Consider the following 20,296-nt stretch of genomic DNA (forward strand, 5'->3'; position numbering starts at 1 on the left):
AGTGTAGGCTCCTTCGGCCTGTAAAGCGAGATGAGCGCCGCAACCCCAGAGTCGTCTGTGACTGGACTTAACTGTCAGGGGTCCTTTACCTTTACCTTTTTAGCTTGTTCTGGGGCCTGTCTCTATAAACTGTTAGGATTGCTAGCACTTTCTTCTTAAGGATCTCTTGCAGCAGAGTGTTCTTTCGCGATCTATGCTAATAGTTAAAGACCTCTGTGGTAACAGTAACCTATGACATAAAACAATAATGTTAATAAACTGTGGTCTCCTTCTTTCCTATTACCAGATGAGTGTCTCTCTGAAAGCTTTTTTTAAAAATTACTTTCTTGAACTTTTGTTACTATGCAGATAGCCCGTGTGAAAGTAGCTGCCTGTAATCAATACACTACATGTACAGAGTGCTTGGCTGCAGCCGATGCTTACTGTGGATGGTGCACCTTGGAGACCAGGTGAGTATTTTTGTACACTACATGCCTCTTAGTAATAGGCTGCTCTGTGCAGAAAATAATTGTCTGTTATTGAGGGAAATCACATAGTCTTTTTTATTTCATTACTCTGCTTCTGCTCTTTTGACAACATTAGGGTTGTTTGATAACAGTCTTCAAAAGTCATTTCTAATTTTAATAGCTCATTTTGAAGAAATAATTGTCATGGCTGAAACCTAAGCATTCAAAAGCCATTTAAAAAAATATCTTGTAAACAAGGCACACTTTTCACAAGTGTAATTTCATAATTCATAATTCAAACACATAATTGTTTATGGAAAAAATACTTTACAAAACAAACATTATGAGATGCTGAGTTTGACAAGAATAAAAAGCATCTCTAATTAAAATCAGTATAGAAGTGCTTTGTCATCTGTATTTCTATTCTCGTACCATAAAATAGAAGATCTGTGAAGAGACCTATCAAGGTCCTTTTCAAGTGGCTTCCTTTAAGCAGGGGACCAAAATCCTAGGAACATTTCTTTGATAACACATATACCTGAAAATTAAGATTATTTTAAAACATGTTACTAGGTAATATTTTGAAGGGACAACATAGGACTAAGTGGCTGAGTGTTCTTTCTTTTTTCCTTTGTCAAATACAATGTCCACTGTAACCATGGAATTCAAGAGTGAAGCTAACAGGATTACACCACCCCTTGGGAAAATGATAAGAGTATTTTACAGCTGAATGTTGTTGGTCTTATTCTGAGCATAGTATCTACAATCTGGCCATGTGCAATCTGTAGTCTTGATAATAATATTTTTTTTTAAGTAAGTTTGTAAGCTATAGGTCTTGAAAACATGAAATCAGCATCCCCTGCCCCGAGAACTGAACTAATGGTCCCAAGTGAATGGTTTAGCAGAGGGAGCAAGGTCAGCCATAGGCTATATATATAGGGCAATCACCATGTCCCAGAACAACATATCCTCATAAAACCCTGCAATTCTCTAAGCTGAAAAATAGTCTGATGAACAAGAATAAGCTCTGTCCTACTTGCCAAACACTAGATCAAAGTTTTTTCCTAAGGCTATGCAGAAGGCCATGAGAGGGATGGTGCCTGCCTTGCCCATCAGAGCATGTGTGGAAAGAATTTCCCTCCAGCTCTGAAAGGAAGATCTCTAGAAGGTTCTGTAGGTGGAGAACCTAATCATGCAACTTCACGGATGACCACTTGAAGAATGTCAATTGGAGATTAGCAACCGCTCTTGATTTTTACTGCCGCACACTTACGTGCGGTTTTGAATGGTTCAAAACCTGGTCAGAGTCACCCAACTTCACATAGGTTGCTAGTTTGCCACGTCATAGAAACATAAGAAGTTGTCGTCTACTGAGTGGGACAATTGGCCCATCTGGTTCAGTATTGTCAACACTGATTGGCATCAGCTCTCCAGGGTTTCAGGCAAGAGCCTCTCCCACTTGGGGATTGAACTTCGGACCTTCTGCATGCCAAGCCTAGATGCTCTACCACTTGAGCTATGGCACTTCCCCTTCAGGAGTAATGCTACAACTAATAAGAATCCTGCCGCTCTCTCAAGCCTTTCCTAACTCAATCATAGGAGCAAAAGACTAAACAGGAGTATTTATAGGAAACAAGCCAGAACATAGTAAAGATAACCAAGGCAGAACAATCAATTTAGTTTGCTGGAACAATATATTTATTTTAAGGGAAAATCTGATAAAACAGAAATAGAACATGCAGGGGAGGGGGAGAAAGTAACTTGCATGGCTAGCTGATACACTGTCTCCTCTGAGTCTGCTAAGCCAACATAGTTCAAAAGCTTAATTTCTGGTTTCCATGGGTTTGTGAGTCAATTTCTCAGCATCAGATACAGAAAAAGAGTATGTGGAAAAACACAAGGAAATTTTGTCTCTTGTGCACTTGGGTGTTGAAGCTAAAATGTTTATATCATGGAGATCACATTGATTATATAAAATGGATGCTAGCACAGTGAAAAAATATGCGGGGGGTTGCAGTTCTCCCAGCAACATTATTAATAATTTTGAGGTCTAGGGTCATGACTGTCTTTTAATTGTTTTAGGTGTTCCCTGCAACATGAGTGCGCTAATTCTTCTGAACCCAATTTCTGGATAAGTGCCAGCGAAGGAGTGCAGCAGTGTCCGTCAATGACCATTCTACCCTCAGAAATAAACATTGAGAAGGAGAACAAAGTATGTCAAATAATAATAATAATTTTTTATTTATACCGCGCCCTTCCCGATTTAAAAACTGCGTTCAGGGCAGCTAACAACAAATATACAACATTTATATAAAAAAACCGATGTAAAAAACAGCTTAAAAACAGCACAAGGTACAACATAAATGTAGCATCGCCGGGGCTACCTGTCCAAGCAGCAAGAAAAACAGGGAAGAGTTTCAATGTGGGGTCTCAGAAGGGTTTCTTCATAGAAAAAGGGAAGGGAAAAAAGAAATGAAGGATCAGGCTAAATTGAAGGCCAGGCGGAATTACAGGCCCTGCGGAAGGAGATCAAGTCCTGCAGAAGTGAGAAGTCCACTCTTTATTGATATTGTTTCATAAGCAGCGGGATTTATTCTAAAGCATTCTAAGTGGAACCTGCAAAAAAAAAAAGGCTTGGTGTGATGCTCAGGGTTCCAAACAGCCATGCCCGCCTCCAGGAAACACCACTCCTTTCCCCCTCTGCCCCAATTTTCTATCCCCACTTCAGCCATCAGCATCCCGCTGCCACTGAACATGCTCAGTCCCCATTGGGCTGTTTTGGAGGGTCTGCCCCCATTAGGACACCCATCCCCACCCAGAGACTTTTGTACCTCGCGAACTTTTGGTTTTCCCGAGCCTGCAGACACAACCCTCTTGTGGGTAGGTTGTGCTGTTTTGGTTGCATATGGATCCAAGCCACCTCTGAGCTTCAGAAATTATGAGGAAAAGTAGGACCTGCAGCAAAACATGGCAGTGCATAGAGTGCTTTGGTTCGCTGTTCCAGCTAGCCATGCCCTCTTTCAGAATACTTCCATTTTATCCCAGTTTCCTTTTCCTCTCCACAACAGCATTCTGCTCCATCCTCATGAAACTGTTTCACCCCTTTCCCCCTCCCTCAGGTATTTCCCATAAATACTTTTATCTACACCTGTAAACCATGGGGTTTCCACAAGCCTGCAGGAACCATAATCACACCAGCAAATGAGTTTGCTATTATTAGAAGAACAGAACTTTGCAATCTGACTTTTATGTATGCTGGTAGGCATACATCACTTGGCTTTGTTTTTTTATCAGGCTTCAGGTGCAGCTGGGGGCATCTTCAACTGTGTGCATTTTAAATACAGTAGATGTCACCGGTGGTGCTCTCCAGCAAAATTGCTGCAGCTTCTTCTTTCATTCTGTACCCCTCCCCATTTTTGTCACTTTCCGCCCCCGCCACCAACAGTCTGTCAGTGTTCCATGCCCATTGAGCATACTCAGTCCTCTGTTTCTTTCCTTCTATGTTTTTTCTTCATTTTGGAAAATTTGTTTATTTTTTTTTGCGAGAGGCGCCCATTCTCTCACAGTATCCAACCTACATGAAATTATTTGTTTTATCCATGAGTTTCCGTGGTTTCTCTTTGCTACCGCATTGGCCTGAATATAAGCCTTTCCCCCCAAATTCCGACCATGAAAAGTTAAAGTGCGTCTTAAATTCGCAGCCTTACAAAAAGTGGCTTTTACGATATCGCTGCTGAAACAGACATACGGTAAAACGGAATGGGTGTGAGTGCCTGCAGAATTTTAAGGGAGCGGCTTATATTTGGGTATTGTATTTTTTATATTCCCCCCCCCCTGAATTTTAACGGTGCATTTTATATTCTGGTGCAGCTTATATTTGGGCCAATACGGTACATCCTTGGGGACATTTTTTTTTTTAAAAAAAAAGGCTTCTCAGTATGAACCAGGAAGTGACCTTTCTAGACAATGTGATGATTCTATCCTTTATGGGTTGTATCTGACTAAGTGAAACTCAGAGCACACCCCCATGGAAATCAATTGACCTAAACTGGTCTACTCTGAGTTAGAACTAATCAGATTATGAGTAGGGATTGACAGGATCACAGTCCTTTCCATCTGCCCCCTCCACCCCCACACATCCCACCCCCATTGTTATGGGTTTTTCTTCTCAGTCTCTCAGTGCTACAAACCACTGAGTTCTCATGGGGCTGTTTGGGGAGTTTTCCTCTTTTTTCTTTTTAAATAGTTTTTGAGCAACTGCAAACCTTGGGGTTACCGCAGGTCTGCTATTGCATCACCCTTTTGCATGGACAGTACAGTGTTACCCCAGGTTATGCAAGCAATCTGTTCCGGGTCGCGGTACGTAACTCAGGCGTGCGTATCACGAACGCCCGAAAAACCCCTGGAAGTAGCGCGATTTGAGCGCTTGTGCGAAGTGCACAGAACACTTCTGCGCATCTGGGGGTCGCGTGCGGGTCACGCACGCTCCGGAAATACTTCTGGGTTGCGGGCATTCGCAACTCGAACGTCCGCAACACAGGGGGTGCGTAACCCGGGGTACTACTGTACAATTTTGGCTACAGAATGGTGCACATTTGAAGACTTGAATCGCTATTAGAAGGAATGTTTGCCATGTTACTACCTCTGAAAGTTGAGAAAGCACTGGTAATTTTGGATTTTTTGACTCTGTGAAGTAGCAATTTCATTCAAAATATTGCACCTATGGAATCAAGTAGTCATTGGGGATATCTGTCCATGCAGAGGAAGTCACATCATTTTGTCAGTGTCGTCCCTATGCAAGGAGGAACTGGCTTAACATACCACTCAGGCCAAGTCTAAAGAAAGTACTACCTGAACACAAAAGGCTGAACCAGTTGAACTGATGAGGAAAAAAATGAAGTTTAAATATTCAGCATACCTATTTGCACACAAACATCAGTTTGATATTTCAGAGTTAAAATGGTTTTTCACTTTTTTGAAGCCTTTCGTCAAATCATTTCCCAAGATCTCTTTTCTGCTGAAGAAACTATGCCTAAATGATGATTGGTTCTATGTTGTAATATAATTATTCATAACATAATATAATTGTGATAATGGGCCACTTTTCGCTAATGTGCAAATAGCTCTGGATGTGCATTTCACTGAACTCAGTGGGGATTTCTTCTGACTAGTGTACGTGCAGGATTGTACTGTTAATGACACAAGGCCAGTACTGTGGTACATTTCATTGGATGAAGAGTGTAGGTGTCTTTAGCACTAAAACCTAAGCAGACTTGAACTTATTTATGTTTAAGAACAGCATCATCTGCACTTCCCCAGAGTTTGAGGGGAATATGGTTTGAATGACAAATCCAAAGACCTTTGCTGGTTGCCAGCAAACTGCAGAAGATTTTTGTTCAACTTCTGTCATTCCTCTCTGGAGATCAGGATTAGCTTACTATAAGAGCCAGTAAATAATTAAACCATTTCCCCTAGAAACCTCTAACCCTTAATAAAACTGCATTATTAATGTTAAAGTAAACCAACAAACATTCACTTAAAGTTTATTTTTTAGGACTAGTAAGCTACTGCTTCTTGGCTCTTCAGGAAATTATGTTAATGAATACATTTAACTTAATATTTCAGCTTTGAATTCGTGAAATAGCTTTTCCTAGATTTCCGTTAGTGAAACAGAAACCTCTTCAGTTCTGTTGCACCGATCAGGTGGGGTGAATTACATTATGCCACCAGATTGTGTACTAATAGAACTCATTTATTGATTACACTCCTTTTGAGTTGCACTTGGTTAGCCACCACTGGAATGCTACAGCACCACACCAGAGCAGGTTGCTCTGCTGCATTCCACTCCCTCTCCCAAGACTAGAGCTTCACCCCCTTGGGAATTATGTCTCCTACAATGTGACATTCTGTTCCACTTTTCACTGGTTCTAAAAGGGAAGTTCACGCAACGCACCGAGAGAGAGGGGTGAGGATGGTTACAAGACCTCATGCATCGGTTCTTCCCCACTGATGTGCACCTTGGTCATTCCTCCATCCTGTGGCTTGCGTAGAATGAATGGTATAGGAAAGGGCTTTCCTCAAGTACTGTCTGATGTACACAGTTAGAGCTCAGCATTGGAAAGGACCCTGATTGAGCCAAAAAGTACCCTACATAGAGAAGTTCTATCCATGAACATCAGTATCTGGGAAGCATTCTTTTCCAGCACCATCCAACTATGCAGACACCAGGGGAGTGTTTCTGCTGTGTGCACTGACAGCAAGAGGTGTGGCCATTGTGCATGGGCAAGGGGGTGGATTTGGTACATGTGATTCCACTTTACTTGGTAAGCAAAGCTGTTATACAACTGTTACAGCTGGCTGGGGAGAGTGGTGCTTCTTCCAGTCCACACAATATTTTTGCTGCTTATTGAGGCTATGGGTTGTATCCAGGATTGGTCTTACTCATAGTAGATTAATTGAAATGAATGAACCTGATTAATAGGTATGTTACTTCCAATGGGTCTACTCTCAGTAAACGTAGTAGGATGCAACTATGTATGGTGTGTGTGTATATATATATATAATTTGTATATTAATATTGTTGCAAAACACTTCAGTGCTTTTTTAAAGGAAAAATGTTTATGCTAATTAATTGGAAAATAAATTTAAATAAATATACCTTTTTTGTCCCTGAGCAAAATGTTTCTAACTTCCTTTTTCAAAATGTCCAAATAGAAATTGCAATAAAAACCTAAGAGAAAGCAATGTTACTAGCCAAGAGTAAGTCTCCTTCATCGACTGCTTATTACATTTCTGAAAGCTGTACTAGTTTAGCCATGCTTTCCATACATTATTTTCCAGCTGACAAATATTACGCAAAATGAAAAATCAATTGTAGCCATTTGTTTCCTAAACCAGATAGTCAATGCAATTCAAAATTCCGTATGTCTTTTTTTGTAGCAATAACTCAATATTTTTTGTCTGTATTAGGGCATGATAATCCAAATAAATGGGAATATTCCAAGTTTGAATGGAATGGAGATGTCTTGCAATTATGGAAATAATATATCCACTGTAGCTAAAGTTGCTGCCCACTCTTGGAGCCAGTTTGTTTATTGCAATTTTCTTCCTAGAGAAAAATATCCAGCCTTCCCATACAATCAAGGTATGTAACAAAGAATAGAGACAACATGCTTAAATTTTTTTTAATTGAGAGCAGTAGTGACTTAGACTTAGAACTTAATATTTAAGACTGTATTGTTTTTAACACTCAATTAGGAACCGCCCAGAGTGGCTGGGGAAATTCAGCCAGATGGGCAGGGTATAAATAATAAATTATTCTTATATATTATTATTAGAAACTCCACTATTTCCGTAGTCATTCATATTTATTTGATATGGAAAACTGAGTTACTGCATGAAATGTGTGTGTGTGTTCATTTATGTGTGAGCATTATCAAGGGAATATTGAAGTCCTCATGTGTACTACCTTGCTAGGTTTTTGGCTTGGCCACAATCCTGTGAACTCTGTAACAACAACATCAACTTGTTGCCAGGGGAAAACATAATATCTGCTACCTCACTATATCATGCAGATTCAGATAATTCTTTTTTGAAGATCCAGTATGACTTTGGATACATGGTGGTTGTCATAGAGTCCTCAGGTTGAATATCACCATAGATGCATGGCAAAGAAGGATGTGCATATTTGCTCCTAAATCATGCAAATAGTGTAAGTGCATATAAGAACCAGTTTGTGGTGATAAGCCCACCACAAACATGGCGTTAAGTCTTAGGCGTGTTCATTTATGTCTTGGATATATTGGAATTTGCAGCTCACCATCTCCTGCCAAATATAAATCAACCCAGGAAGTACTGAGCTGTGATTTTGGCACATGCTAGAGCATCTGCAACACCAGCCTTGATGGAAGAAAAAAGTCTCAATTAATGGTGACTTCATTTGTCATCGCCATATCCAAATGGTGGTATGGATTCCCTCTGGCCTTAGCAACTACCTCTTTCCTCCATCTGGTATTGATTGCTGGACCTTGACAATTCATGAATGCCACACTTGTGCATTATGCTGCAATTTTCCATATGCCAGACACCTGTAAAGTTCTGCGGACAACTGCCAGCCTTTCCCCCTCAGCGCAGCAGCGCCTGTATCTTCAACAGCTGTGTGATTAGCAGAAATTCTGCAGGAGAAGCATTTTCAGACATGTAAAGCCATTGGGAAAAGCTTTACCTGCTGATTAACTGCTTGCCATGTGGCTTTCTGCTCATTAGCCTGCAGTTGCCAAGCACGGTTTGTCAGTCTAAATGTGGCCTAGTTCTAATCACTTGCAATACTTTGCAATTCTGTGCTTAACATAAATAGTATTTTGTATCTTGTGGGTGTTTTTGGTACTCTGGTGTTGAATAAGTAATTGTGTAGAATTTTGTATCCTAATTTCTTGAGTACAGCACATGAACTTTGCCACAACGTACCAAGTCAGATGATTACCGGTATCTTATTTCTGTAAAATAAATCTGTGCGACCTTCCCTGGGCATCCTGTTAGGGTAGACATGTGTGGAAGATAAAATGCTTCAGAACTTATGAAATGTTTTCTTACTAATGCATTATTTTCTCACAGGTGTATTAATGTTTGGTACCAAATTTTCCTTCATCCAGAAAAAGTTGCCCATGGGGCCCCTCCAGACTGGTGTTTTATTACAAGTCTATTCTGTAACATGGTGTTGACACTATAATAGTGTATCAGTGGTGGATTTATCCTGCTTTATTAGTTGTTCTTCCCCAATTACTGTCTGGAGGAAATATAGTGCAACAAACACGGGACAAAAACCCGACCTCATAATATTTGTGGTATGAGAGGTTATGGGATTTTATCAGCAGGTTACTGAAAATGCATTGACTAGAAAGGAAGCAGTATGACATTCTCGGAACTTTTGCAGGCATAAATAGCATTGAAAGTGAGATCACATATGACCAACCAGATAGCATCATGAGCACAAATCATCATGAATGTGCAATAAAAGGGGGTTACATGCCAAAAGCAGAACCCTGCAGCTTTCTTTGTTCTATATGTTACACGCCACCCCAATTTCTTCCAGGAAACACAAATCCCACTGCTAACATCAGTGTTACACACCACCCCCTTGTTGTGTGACTACCTAGTTTGGAGAAATAAGAGTTGAAAGCTGTAATTTTAAGTGAAGAGAAACTTTTGAGTTTAGGGGGAAGGCAAACTGAGGACTTGCATCCCCTGGGAAAGGAAACAGTTTTGAGACACCCCGCCCAGGCATTTATCTTGTCTTGAAAGCTTAGAAAAATATAAAAGCAACTCTCTTATGATCTGGTATATTTTGGCTTGTTTTCCCCCTAGATCATGTGATTGTTCAAACTGCTGTACAGGTCAACGGCAAAAACATCGTGTGGGCCAATTTCACCATCTATGATTGCAAGAGAACTGGAAACATTTATCCAAAGACAGCGTAAGTGATCTCATGGTCCGTAAATTACAGTGGAGAGGAGATGGCAGCTTGCTGACAAACAGTAGGTTGCTTGGCTATGACTTGCATCAGAATCTGACATTGGGAAACCCTTTTTGCGTTTTGTTTTGTTTTCGGTAGGGGAGAGATTGTGAATTAGGTAGTCCTTAAAAAAAAAAAAAAAAAGTACATTCATCACCCAGGAGCAATTATTGTAGAGGGTTAACTAAGCAGGAACCACTTAGTTGTCAACCAGATATTTTAGACCCTGGGCAGGATTTGGCAGAGAAGACTGTGCAGCTTGCCAAGATTCACAGAGAAAGGGTCTTAGAGCATTTCAGACCATCTGGACAATTTTGACGGCTTTTGGCATTTTTTCCTTTCAAGTTTCTTAAACGTGTTTAATATTTTATTTTATTTTATCTGAAAGCTTTAGCGTTAACCCTCAGAACTCTGCTTGATTTTCAGGAGATAAATTCTACATACTGTATTAATGGACTGATCAGTCTGTTGCAAAACAAAATACAATTTCCCAGGGTTCAGTAAACATAGTGAGCATGAAGGTTATGCAGCTCAAAGCAGCCCTGTTTAGGGAAGTTTTTAATTTGTGACATTTTAATGTACTTTAATCTTTGTTGGAAGCCGCCCAGAGTGGCTGGGGAAACCCAGCCGGATGGGTGGGGTACAAATAATAAATTATTATTATTATTATTATTGTTGTTGTTGTTGTTGTTGTTGTTGTTGTTGTTGTTATGGAGTTGTGGAAACAACTAGGTATTAGCTTGTCACGCATGGTTTCTCTTACACGTGCCACTGACACTTTCCCTACCGGTAGGAAGTTCTCTTCCATGTGCTTACAGATCATGCTCTTTAACCAGTCAACCTTTGGAGACAACTTTCAGGGATAGTTACAGCAGTATGTGAAATGCACTGAAATGGCATTACTTCAGTACAATTTCAAGAGCCGACCAACTGCTCTGTTGAATGGATTATCAGCCCCAAAGTTGGACACAGTTGGTTCCCCAAGTATAACCATCCCTTTTGTTGTGTTTATAGGAAGGGGGATATATTCTGCAGGAAGCATCAAAGAGAAGAGTAATTAAGGGATGTGAAGAGGCAGTTGTGGATGTGCAAAATTAAAAGGATATGGGTTTTGAAGGCAGTATAGAGTTAATGACTATGGGGAACAGATTCACTCTCCTTCTAGAGTAATCTGATTGCTTGGGTCAACATTGAAAGCATGTCAGTAACATGCTTTCAGTATATCCATGCTAATAAATGTTTTGTTGCTGCAAGAATGTTATTCATGCTTACGTATGTTCTTGTTGGCTCAATTTGAGAAATGCTAATTAAGGGCTACATTATGATTGGATTGTTAGCGTATACTTTGCAGCCAATCAAACTGATCTTTTTGAAATTAAAAGTTTAGATTCTTACCTACCACTCTGCAAAATATCCCCCAAAGCTTAAAAGTCACTGTCACTAGCTAATATCATGCTCCAACTACAAAGCACAGGATAAAATGTTACAACTCATGTTGGCAGGTCAGACAGCATTGCCACAATGTTAACACTGGACTAAAGATTTTTTTTCTCTTATAGTGAAATAGTGGTGAGCGGGAGCATTGATGATGGTGTTGAGTCTTTACTCAGAGCAAGTTTGGGTTGCTGCTTTTTAATGACAAAGTTGCCTCTATGCAATGGTGAAAGTCGTATTTATTTTAAAAAGTTATTACTGAAAAACAATAAGGGAAGTAGCTCAAAACCAGATGTTATATTAGCTCTCTGGTCCATGGATTAAGTGGAATGGCAGAAGGGCAGTTTCTGGGCCTTCTCACCAGGAAAAAAAATGGAGTGTTAGACTTTTAAAAACCTTCAGTGGATGGGCTTGCCACAAGGCTATAATGAAGAGTCTGCAGACTTGCAACAGAAATTTAGCTCCAGACAGGAGTCTATAAACCGCACTGGTGTGGATTAGTAAGTGTACATACCTTTTATGTATTTCAGATGTATCAGCTGCCTCTCGGCTAAATGGAAGTGTTACTGGTGCACTAGAAAATACACCTGTGTCTCCAATTCAACTGAATGTGAGGACTCAATACAGATGAATGTAAGCACATAACGCTGATAGTTAATAATACTTCTTTGTTTTAATGACACTAGGGTTCTTTTTCTCCTTGTTTGGTAGAAATTTGAGGACCTTGTTTTTACAAATCTTACAGAAATGGCAATAGTTTAGTATGGTGTGTATAGAAGTTGTGCATAAACATTGTGTATTGTGGTGGTGGTGGTGACGTTTTGAAGGACAAGGTCAGGCTTCCTCAAATTTGGCCCTCCATATGTTTTGAGACTACAGTTCCCACCATCCCTGACCACTGGTCCTGCTAGCTAGGGATCATGGGAGTTGCAAGCCAAAAACATCTGGAGGGCCAAGTTTGAGGAATCCTGGACAAGGTCTTTTGACACTGATTTCCAGTTATCCCCCAAATGATAATAGGTTGCAGAGCCTGCTCACTATTTGGTATTCAGACCTCTAGTACTTGACATTTCTATATGTGTGTGCAGGAAAATAAATGGACAGTGGGTTGGATTACATAAATCTTCTGCGGCCCATTTATTTAGCTGTTTAGTGTCCCAGGTAGTAGTTCTGTGAGCCTGATCCAGTGAGCCACATGGAAGGCCGGATGACTTTCAAAAGTCATTCCTAATCATGATGGGTTTGTATTCATGCTTTCCCCATTTTTCACTGACCTTGTTCTTTGACCAAATATAACGTTCCTCATCCCTCTGCGTCTCACATTCCACGTGAGTGAAATGAGCACTGCCATTCCTGTTGTTAAAACTTGTGCTGTGGTGTTCATTGATAATAAAAAAACCCTCTTTCCTACTCGGATGCATGGAGAGTAGAGCATTTCTGTTTAAGAAGTTTATCCAGGTGCGGGATATTTGGAAGTATGGACAGTTTTTAATGATAATACTGTAATAATAATAATAATAATAATAATAATAATAATAATAATAATAATACAGACAGTTATATGTGTTTAACAAAAGTATTCCAATTTCCTGGCAGTTCAATCAGGCTTTATCCATTGGATCTTTATTACCATTTAAAACTGGAACAGTATCTTTATTTCCACATGGGTTGCAATGTCTGGATTTTAGCAATAAAATAAATCTAGTAATACCTTGCAGGGTTTTTTTACCTTTTACTAGTCTATTGTGGGATATTAATAAAACAAGCTAACATTAGTAAAATCACCAGTTTGAACAGAAAATCACTGTTATCCAAAATCCATCTCGTCATTATAGTGAAATTTGGCATAATGTTTCTGAGGTTAATTTAAACAAATTGGCCTTTTAGCAGTCAGTTTACTGATCATTTGCATTTTAAATTCCATTCTACTTATTTGTAGCTTTGAAAATTTTTCTAGCGTGTTGAGTCTCTCCTGGATTGTTTTATTCAGAAAGGGCCTTGGCCTTCTTGTAATACTTTCTATTTTCACTTTCTAGTTTTTGCTCTGCCTCAATTATATATAAGTGCAAAATATTCAGAAAGAATACATTAGACAAATCAGATCTTATCAGTGTGGTGTAAATTTATTAGATACAGGGATTTTTCATGCTTGGCTTCGTTAAAAAATTGGCCTTGGTTTTGCTTGTTCAGTTATGTTTTCCTCAGTAAATGTCATTTTCACCACAGCAACGTAACATTGAACTGATGGTTGTTAAAATCTACAGATTTGCAAAATTATGCCTTTAGGCCTTTTCTGAAGCAGAATGAATAGTAAAAGTAGGCACATGAGTAGTTTGGTCTACAGGTAGTATCTAAGGCAGGCATAGGCAAACTCCAAATGTTTCAGGACTACAATTCCCATCATCCCTGACCACTAGTCCTGCTAGTTAGGGATCATGGGAGTTGTAGTCTGAAAACATCTGGAGGGCCAAGTTTGCCTATGCCTGATCTAAGGTGACAACCAACTGTTACTAGTTTGATCATAACTCTAAACAATTTAGAAGCTGTCCTTACAATCCACCTCTTCCAACATGATATCCTGAGGTTTCCAATTCAGGCTTCCTCAGAGGCTGCTAGATTGGTCTCAGCACCTCCATCGCCACTGCTGACCCTAGTACCCACTGGATTCTGGTTCCTTGTCCAGCTGCCAAGTCTGCTCTATGGAGCAGCATTTCTAGCCAAGCCCTCTGCTTCATACTGACTACCACAAACTTCCATTACATGGAAAAGAAATCTTAATAGGGTAGTAAGGACTGTGTGAATTTGTCTGCTTTTCTTTGGAACAGAAGAAAAGGAAATAAAGCATGGAGGGAGTAACTGCCTATATACTTGCATTGCTATCTGTATGGTTCCTTGGGAATCTGAATACACAGAGGAAGAAAACTCAGTTTTTCAGTTCCACATACTGTCTTTTCCATGAAAGCATCCCTCACAAGGCATATGTTAGGCCTGCCTTGGAATTCCACACTAAGTCCTTTTGGGAAAGTATGGTATTTTCAGTGGCCCTTTGACCACCGCTTCACCTTTTCAGGACTCTAAGATCCTTGCACTGTCAGCAAAATGAGCCTCCTAAACTGTTGAGGATTAAACTAAGCAGATGAATCTAGGGCATCCAGAAGGGATCATCTTCAAAAAGGCTTGGCAAGGCTAATCTAGAAACCCCTGTGCTTACTTTTTATATACCTTTTAAATCTCCTCTTGGAATAGGTAGAAATTTCTGCTGCCATGAGATGGACTAAGAGAAGTGGGTGAGAGCCCTGAAGATTTGCATTAATCTGAAATTCACAGAATGGTTTTAGTTAACAGATGTTACATCCTGAGGGGTGGGGGTGGGTGGGGATGGAGGAAATAAAGCAAGATTTCAAATGAAGTTTCAAGGGCATGAACTGAATTTTAATAGACAAGGATGCCAGCAAACCCTTACCATCTGAAAGCATAATTGCCTCAGTCCCACAAACATAAAAAAACCATTCTGCATTGAAATAAACACACGTATTTGTATTCGCAGACACCTGTGTGCCATCTTCTTTGTTATTTTTGGTGCCTCTCTGATATTAAGACATGAGGCCTAGTAATAGATATAAGAAACCATAACACTGCTTCACTGCTAAGACACCAAACTCCCAGGCTGCTTTCACCAAATTCATGTCTCAGCAGCCCTGAAGCAGACACCCTGCCTAACTGTTCTCACATTATAAACTGACACTTATCAACTTCTGTTTTGGTAAAATGCAATGTGGGAACTCCTCTGATTTGTCTGAATAACAGATATGAATGTACAGATACAGTTAGATATTGTGCATTATTTAAATTATGCAATACTTTTTGCTAAACTATAGGCCCAGAGAGCTATGCTGGAAATACAAAGTATGTATTGTATTTGGCAAATGGAGTTTCTTCCCTGTCTCTGAGATGCTAACTTGTTTGAATGCATCACTGGTTCCCCCCCACCCCCACCCCCACCCCCGTTTCAGTGTCCCCAGTGCAAAATGTAGAAAAAACATTTCCCCCCTATCCAGCTGCAAGAATTAGTGCCATTTTAGAGAGCCGCTTCATAGCAAAAGATGAAAAGCGCTGTTTCTATGCTTAGTAATAACAGACTAAAGGATTAAACACCAAATGTGAAAAGGCCCTTTCTGTCTCAGGTACACTCAGGCGAGCTGTCCCTGCTGTGCAACTGAATGTACCAGGTTCATCCATCTAGAATGTGTTTGCTGGGGTGATTAAACATCAGGATGCGTGGGCTGCAGTATTCATTTGGTTTCCTTGGATTGGAAACTAAAGACAGGGGCACTGAAAATAAGGTACTAGCTGATAACGAGGGTTTAGTAGTTTAACCCTTAATAAGCATTTGCTTATAGGGGACCCAGGTGGCGCTGTGGGTTAAACCACAGAGTCTAGGGCTTGCCGATCAGAAGGTCGGCGGTTCGAATCCCTGCGATGGAGTGAGCTCCTGTTGTTCGGTCCTAGCTCCTGCCCACCTAGCAGTTCGAAAGCACGTCAAAAGTGCAAGTAGATAAATAGGGACCGCTCTGGCGGGAAGGTAAACGGCGTTTCCGTGTGCTGCTCTGGTTAGCCAGAAGCAGCTTTGTCATGCTGGCCACATGACCCGGAAGCTGTCTGCGGACAAACGCCGGCTCCCTCGGCCTATAGAGCGAGATGAGCGCCGCAACCCCAGAGTCGGACACGACTGGACCTGATGGTCAGGGGTCCCTTTACCTTTACTTAAGCATTTGCAGAGATCGCTGCGTGCAGGCAAGTCATGAGCTGAAAGGGAGGGATCTGTTTCGCCGAAACTTTTGCCCTCAGCTGAAATGGGGGTGGGGTGGTCTTGTTTTGGTAACCTTTCAGGGTCTGTCCAACGAGAGGGTGGCGGAGCAGGGATGGCGGAAATTACAATTAGCAAAGTGGACAGACTGGGGACAAACATGGATACAGGCTCTTTTCCCCGAGGCAGCTGCAAATGAAACTAGTAGCTTGCACAGGGCAGGAGAAGGCACTGCGAGGAGGTAGTGAGTTAATCTGTTCGCTATTGTTTGTTTTTCTAGCAATCTGAGCTAGCTTCTTTGCTGTGCAGGGACACACAAAGCTATGTTCATTTCCCTGCTGAGTTTGCTTGCCCTCTTTTTTCTTTCTTTTTCTTGCTCACATTAAGGAGACTCGGGGACCAGAATCAATCCCTCTTTGTTGATTTACTTCTCTGCTTGCATATCGCTCTTATTTAATCTTCGTGCTGAGGCAGCCCAGGGAAGGTGCATGGTTAAGATCAGTGTCCCGATAAACCATGAAACATGCTTTTCCCCATCAAACAAGCACTTTAAGATAATTGAGAAGCCTTGAAGATGGGCTTAGCAGGAACCTAGGGAGAGCCAGTCTTAAGTGCAAGGAGTTCCCAGTGCTTGCAGCGTATGAGATAGAGAAGTGTTCTACTGTTTATCTTTTTAAGTGTTACAAGGCCCAGGTCTTAAGTTGTCTCACTCAGGTGTAAATTAGAAGTCAGTCAATGACAAGAGAATCAACCTTTGTGCACTGTGGGGCATGATGTTTTCTCAGTTAGCTCATGTAATCTGTTTATGCATATTTGGTAGACTAGTGAGATAAGAATTTACCGGTAGCTTGACTTTTCAGAGGTGTGTGTGCGTGTGTGTTCATAAACCTTTTAGATGAACCAAATTGTGAAAGTTGGGCTTGTTGTAATCAGATCCTTTGTCCGTTCATCAGTTTTATGTGATGCACTTTTGAGAAGATGGAGAGAGGGTTCTTTTGTATTTTCCAACATCGTACGTGTGGCTTCATGCACGTTTGTGCCTTTGTTTGAACTGTGATAAAAGTCGCCCAATAGAGCCGGGTGCTGTGGAATAATAGATAACATACAGTGGTACCTCGGTTGTCGAACGTAATCCGTTCCTGAATACCTTTCAACTTCCAAAACGTTTGACAACCAAGGCACAAAGGGCAGTCGGCAAAGTCAATGGAGAAAAAAGAAAAAACCGCAGTGGAAGCTGTTCGACCTCTGCGGCTCGTTCGAAAACAGAAACAATTACTTCCGGGTTTTCAGCGTTCGGATTCCGAGACACTCGAAAACTGAGGTACCACTGTATTTGCTTCATATGCAGCCCTTGCTTAATCAAACAACGCACATGACACCACACCAATGGTTGTCCTCTTTCTGTTGTGCTCCATGATAGCCTGTCTTCAATGTAAACACTCAACATACACACAGTCTTTATACAGATGGTTACAGTCGTACCTCGGGTTACGTATGCTTCGGGTTACGTACGCTTCGGGTTACGTACTCCCATAACCCGGAAGTGTAACCCGCCATGCGTGCGATCCACGCATGCGCAGAAGCATTCTGTGCACTTTGCGCATGCTCAAAACGCATTGTTCGGGTTACGTACGTTTCGGGTTACGTACAGTGACCCGGAACCAATTAAGTACATAACCCGAGGTACGACTGTATTTCATTTGGAGCAATGGGAATGACTTTCTCTATTTGGCTCCCATGACACTACACTAGACCTGATCCAGCAGAGGAACCTTAATAACTTAATCCATTTTCATTTAAAAAAAGGGGAACTTCCCCTAGTCCTGTACAAATCAGTACAGTTGTGAACATGAACATGATCAGGCCAACTTAGGAGCAGCTTTTAACCTAGTCAGTTTACTCCTAAGGGAAACTGCTTCCATGTGTCCCGTCCCCCCAAATCATTTTAAATGGTTGTGAACGTGAACGTGGACAGAAATGTGTACCCATTGTTTCATGCACTATGCAACAGCAGCAGCAATGCAGTGCTCTTTATGTATACTTAGTATTCACAACCATCTCATACTGTACACTCATCTACTGCAACAGTGCTAGCCATGCTTCTGATTGTTTATTTCTGCTTTTTCGGGGCAGTTATAGAAGAACTACAAAACTGCAAAATGGATTTGTGCAGAAATCATGCCTTAATAATGATTTTGATGTGTGTGTGATAGGCAATGAGCCCTTCAATGCCACCTCTAAAACTCCTAAGAGATATTGCCTGTACATAGCCACATGCACGCAGTGCTTAAATTTAGCATCAAGTGCATACTTAAAAAACAAAAAGCACAGCAAAATGCTTGGGTTTTTTTTTTGCAAGGACTCTTGCTGGAATTTCTGTAAATACACTATCATATTATTTGGTTTCATTTCTTCTAGTGAAATAACGGTTATAGTAGCTACCTCAGACATGGCAGCTGATGAGAGCATATGGTTTTCCTTTTAATTTGTGAGGAAATTAATTTCGCTGTGAAAAATCCCAGATTGATCCCAGTTGCCTGAAGTCTGAAAGCACAGTGTTTATCCGTAGAACAGAAGATAAATAGGAAGAAATGGTGCAAGCCTCACACGGTCACACCCCAGGGAGGAGGTTGTTGGTGAAGTTTCTTCTGTTTTCGCACTAATATATTCTTGGTCTGTGCAAGCAAAAGTGCCAGCTCACACCACATGCAGTTGGCACCTGCCACTGAGTTCAGGATTGACGGCTATCTTCTATGTAAAGTTGAGGGCTTTTACTGATAATGCACAGATGAAATGCATAGAATGAAATTACTAAGCCTACAGTTCTAAGCATGTTTACTAGTGATTAGTAAATCACTACTGTTGTTGTTGTTCAGTCGTTCAGTCGTGTCCGACTCTTCGTGTCCATGGGGTCACGAAGAGTCGGACACGACTGAACGACTGAACAACAACAACAGTTCTAAGCATGTTTACTAGTGATTAAGTCCCATTGGCCATGGTGGGACTTTGCAGGATTGGATTTTAAGGCTGTGAGGCAGAGAACTGCCTGCAAAAGGGTGCTATGAGTTGGGGAAGGGATGTGGGTGGCACAGTAGTCTCTTGGGATTGCCGATCGGAAGGTCGGCAGTTCGAATCCACGCAATAGGGTGAGCTCCTGTTGCTCTGTCCCAGCTTCTGCCAACCTAACAGTTCAAAAGCATACCAATGTGAGTAGATAAATAGGTACTGCTGCAGCGGGAAGGTAAGTGGTGTTTCCATGCACTCTGGCACTCGTCGCGGTGTCCTGTTGCCCCAGAAGCGGTTTAGTCATGCTAGCCACATGACCCAGAAAGCTATCTGCGGCCAAATGCCAGCTCCCTCAGCCTGAAGCAAGATAAACGCCACACCCCATGGTCACCTTTGGCTGGACTTAACCATCCACAGGTCCTTTACCTTTACCTTACATTTACCTGTTATAACTTGGGAATAAAAATTAGTGAATGCCAAGGATGTTTCCGCCATGCCATTTTTCTAAATTCTGTTGCCTCGAGTGTTAAGAAGGCCCCATGTTTTCCCATATTAACCTTCCTTTCTTTTGCTTGCTTCTTGAACTACAGAACAGCACTGATTGTCCACAGATTGTACCTTCCTCTGTTGCACCAGCACCAACAGGGACTTCCCAGGACATTGTCATCACCTTGATGAATACTGCTTTCATAAAGGTAACAAAACAGAGAGGCATTGCAGAAAAGCAGGTAGAGTCTACATTTACACCGCAAGTCAGAAAACTGAGATTACTAATGGGGTAGCAATCTCTTATCATAAATGAAATGAAGTTAATGCATAACTTGCCTTTTCCTATTGCCATTATGGCAGAAATAGGCATAAGAGGAAAGACCTTTAATAGAAAGCAGTCACTTTGGCAAGCGACTGGGTGGGCTTAAAAAGAAAGAAGAAAATGTACTGTGTATGCAGACGTTCTCTTGGGGTCTGTTACATGTAATGCAAGAACCTTCATGGTGTTTATACAATAGGTGGATTTATAATATTGTAAAACTTTCACTTGAACTGATTGTTTGGGGGCAAATCAACTTCATAGACTTGAAGGTATTTTCCCCA

The 20,296-nt window shown here is 41.1% G+C and overlaps 1 protein-coding gene across 1 annotated transcript in view; it reads left to right on the forward strand.

Moving 5' to 3' along the window:
- Positions 1–20,296, forward strand: part of PLXND1 (plexin D1) — a 154,335-nt gene that overhangs the window by 54,575 nt on the left and 79,464 nt on the right. The window contains 6 exon segments of the mRNA XM_033141130.1: positions 349–449; positions 2,529–2,658; positions 7,416–7,590; positions 9,810–9,918; positions 11,922–12,024; positions 19,795–19,899. Of these exon segments, the coding sequence (XP_032997021.1) occupies positions 349–449; positions 2,529–2,658; positions 7,416–7,590; positions 9,810–9,918; positions 11,922–12,024; positions 19,795–19,899 (723 nt within the window).

The sequence above is a fragment of the Lacerta agilis genome, chromosome 2 (assembly GCF_009819535.1).
Source record: "Lacerta agilis isolate rLacAgi1 chromosome 2, rLacAgi1.pri, whole genome shotgun sequence".
Lineage (NCBI taxonomy): Eukaryota > Metazoa > Chordata > Lepidosauria > Squamata > Lacertidae > Lacerta > Lacerta agilis.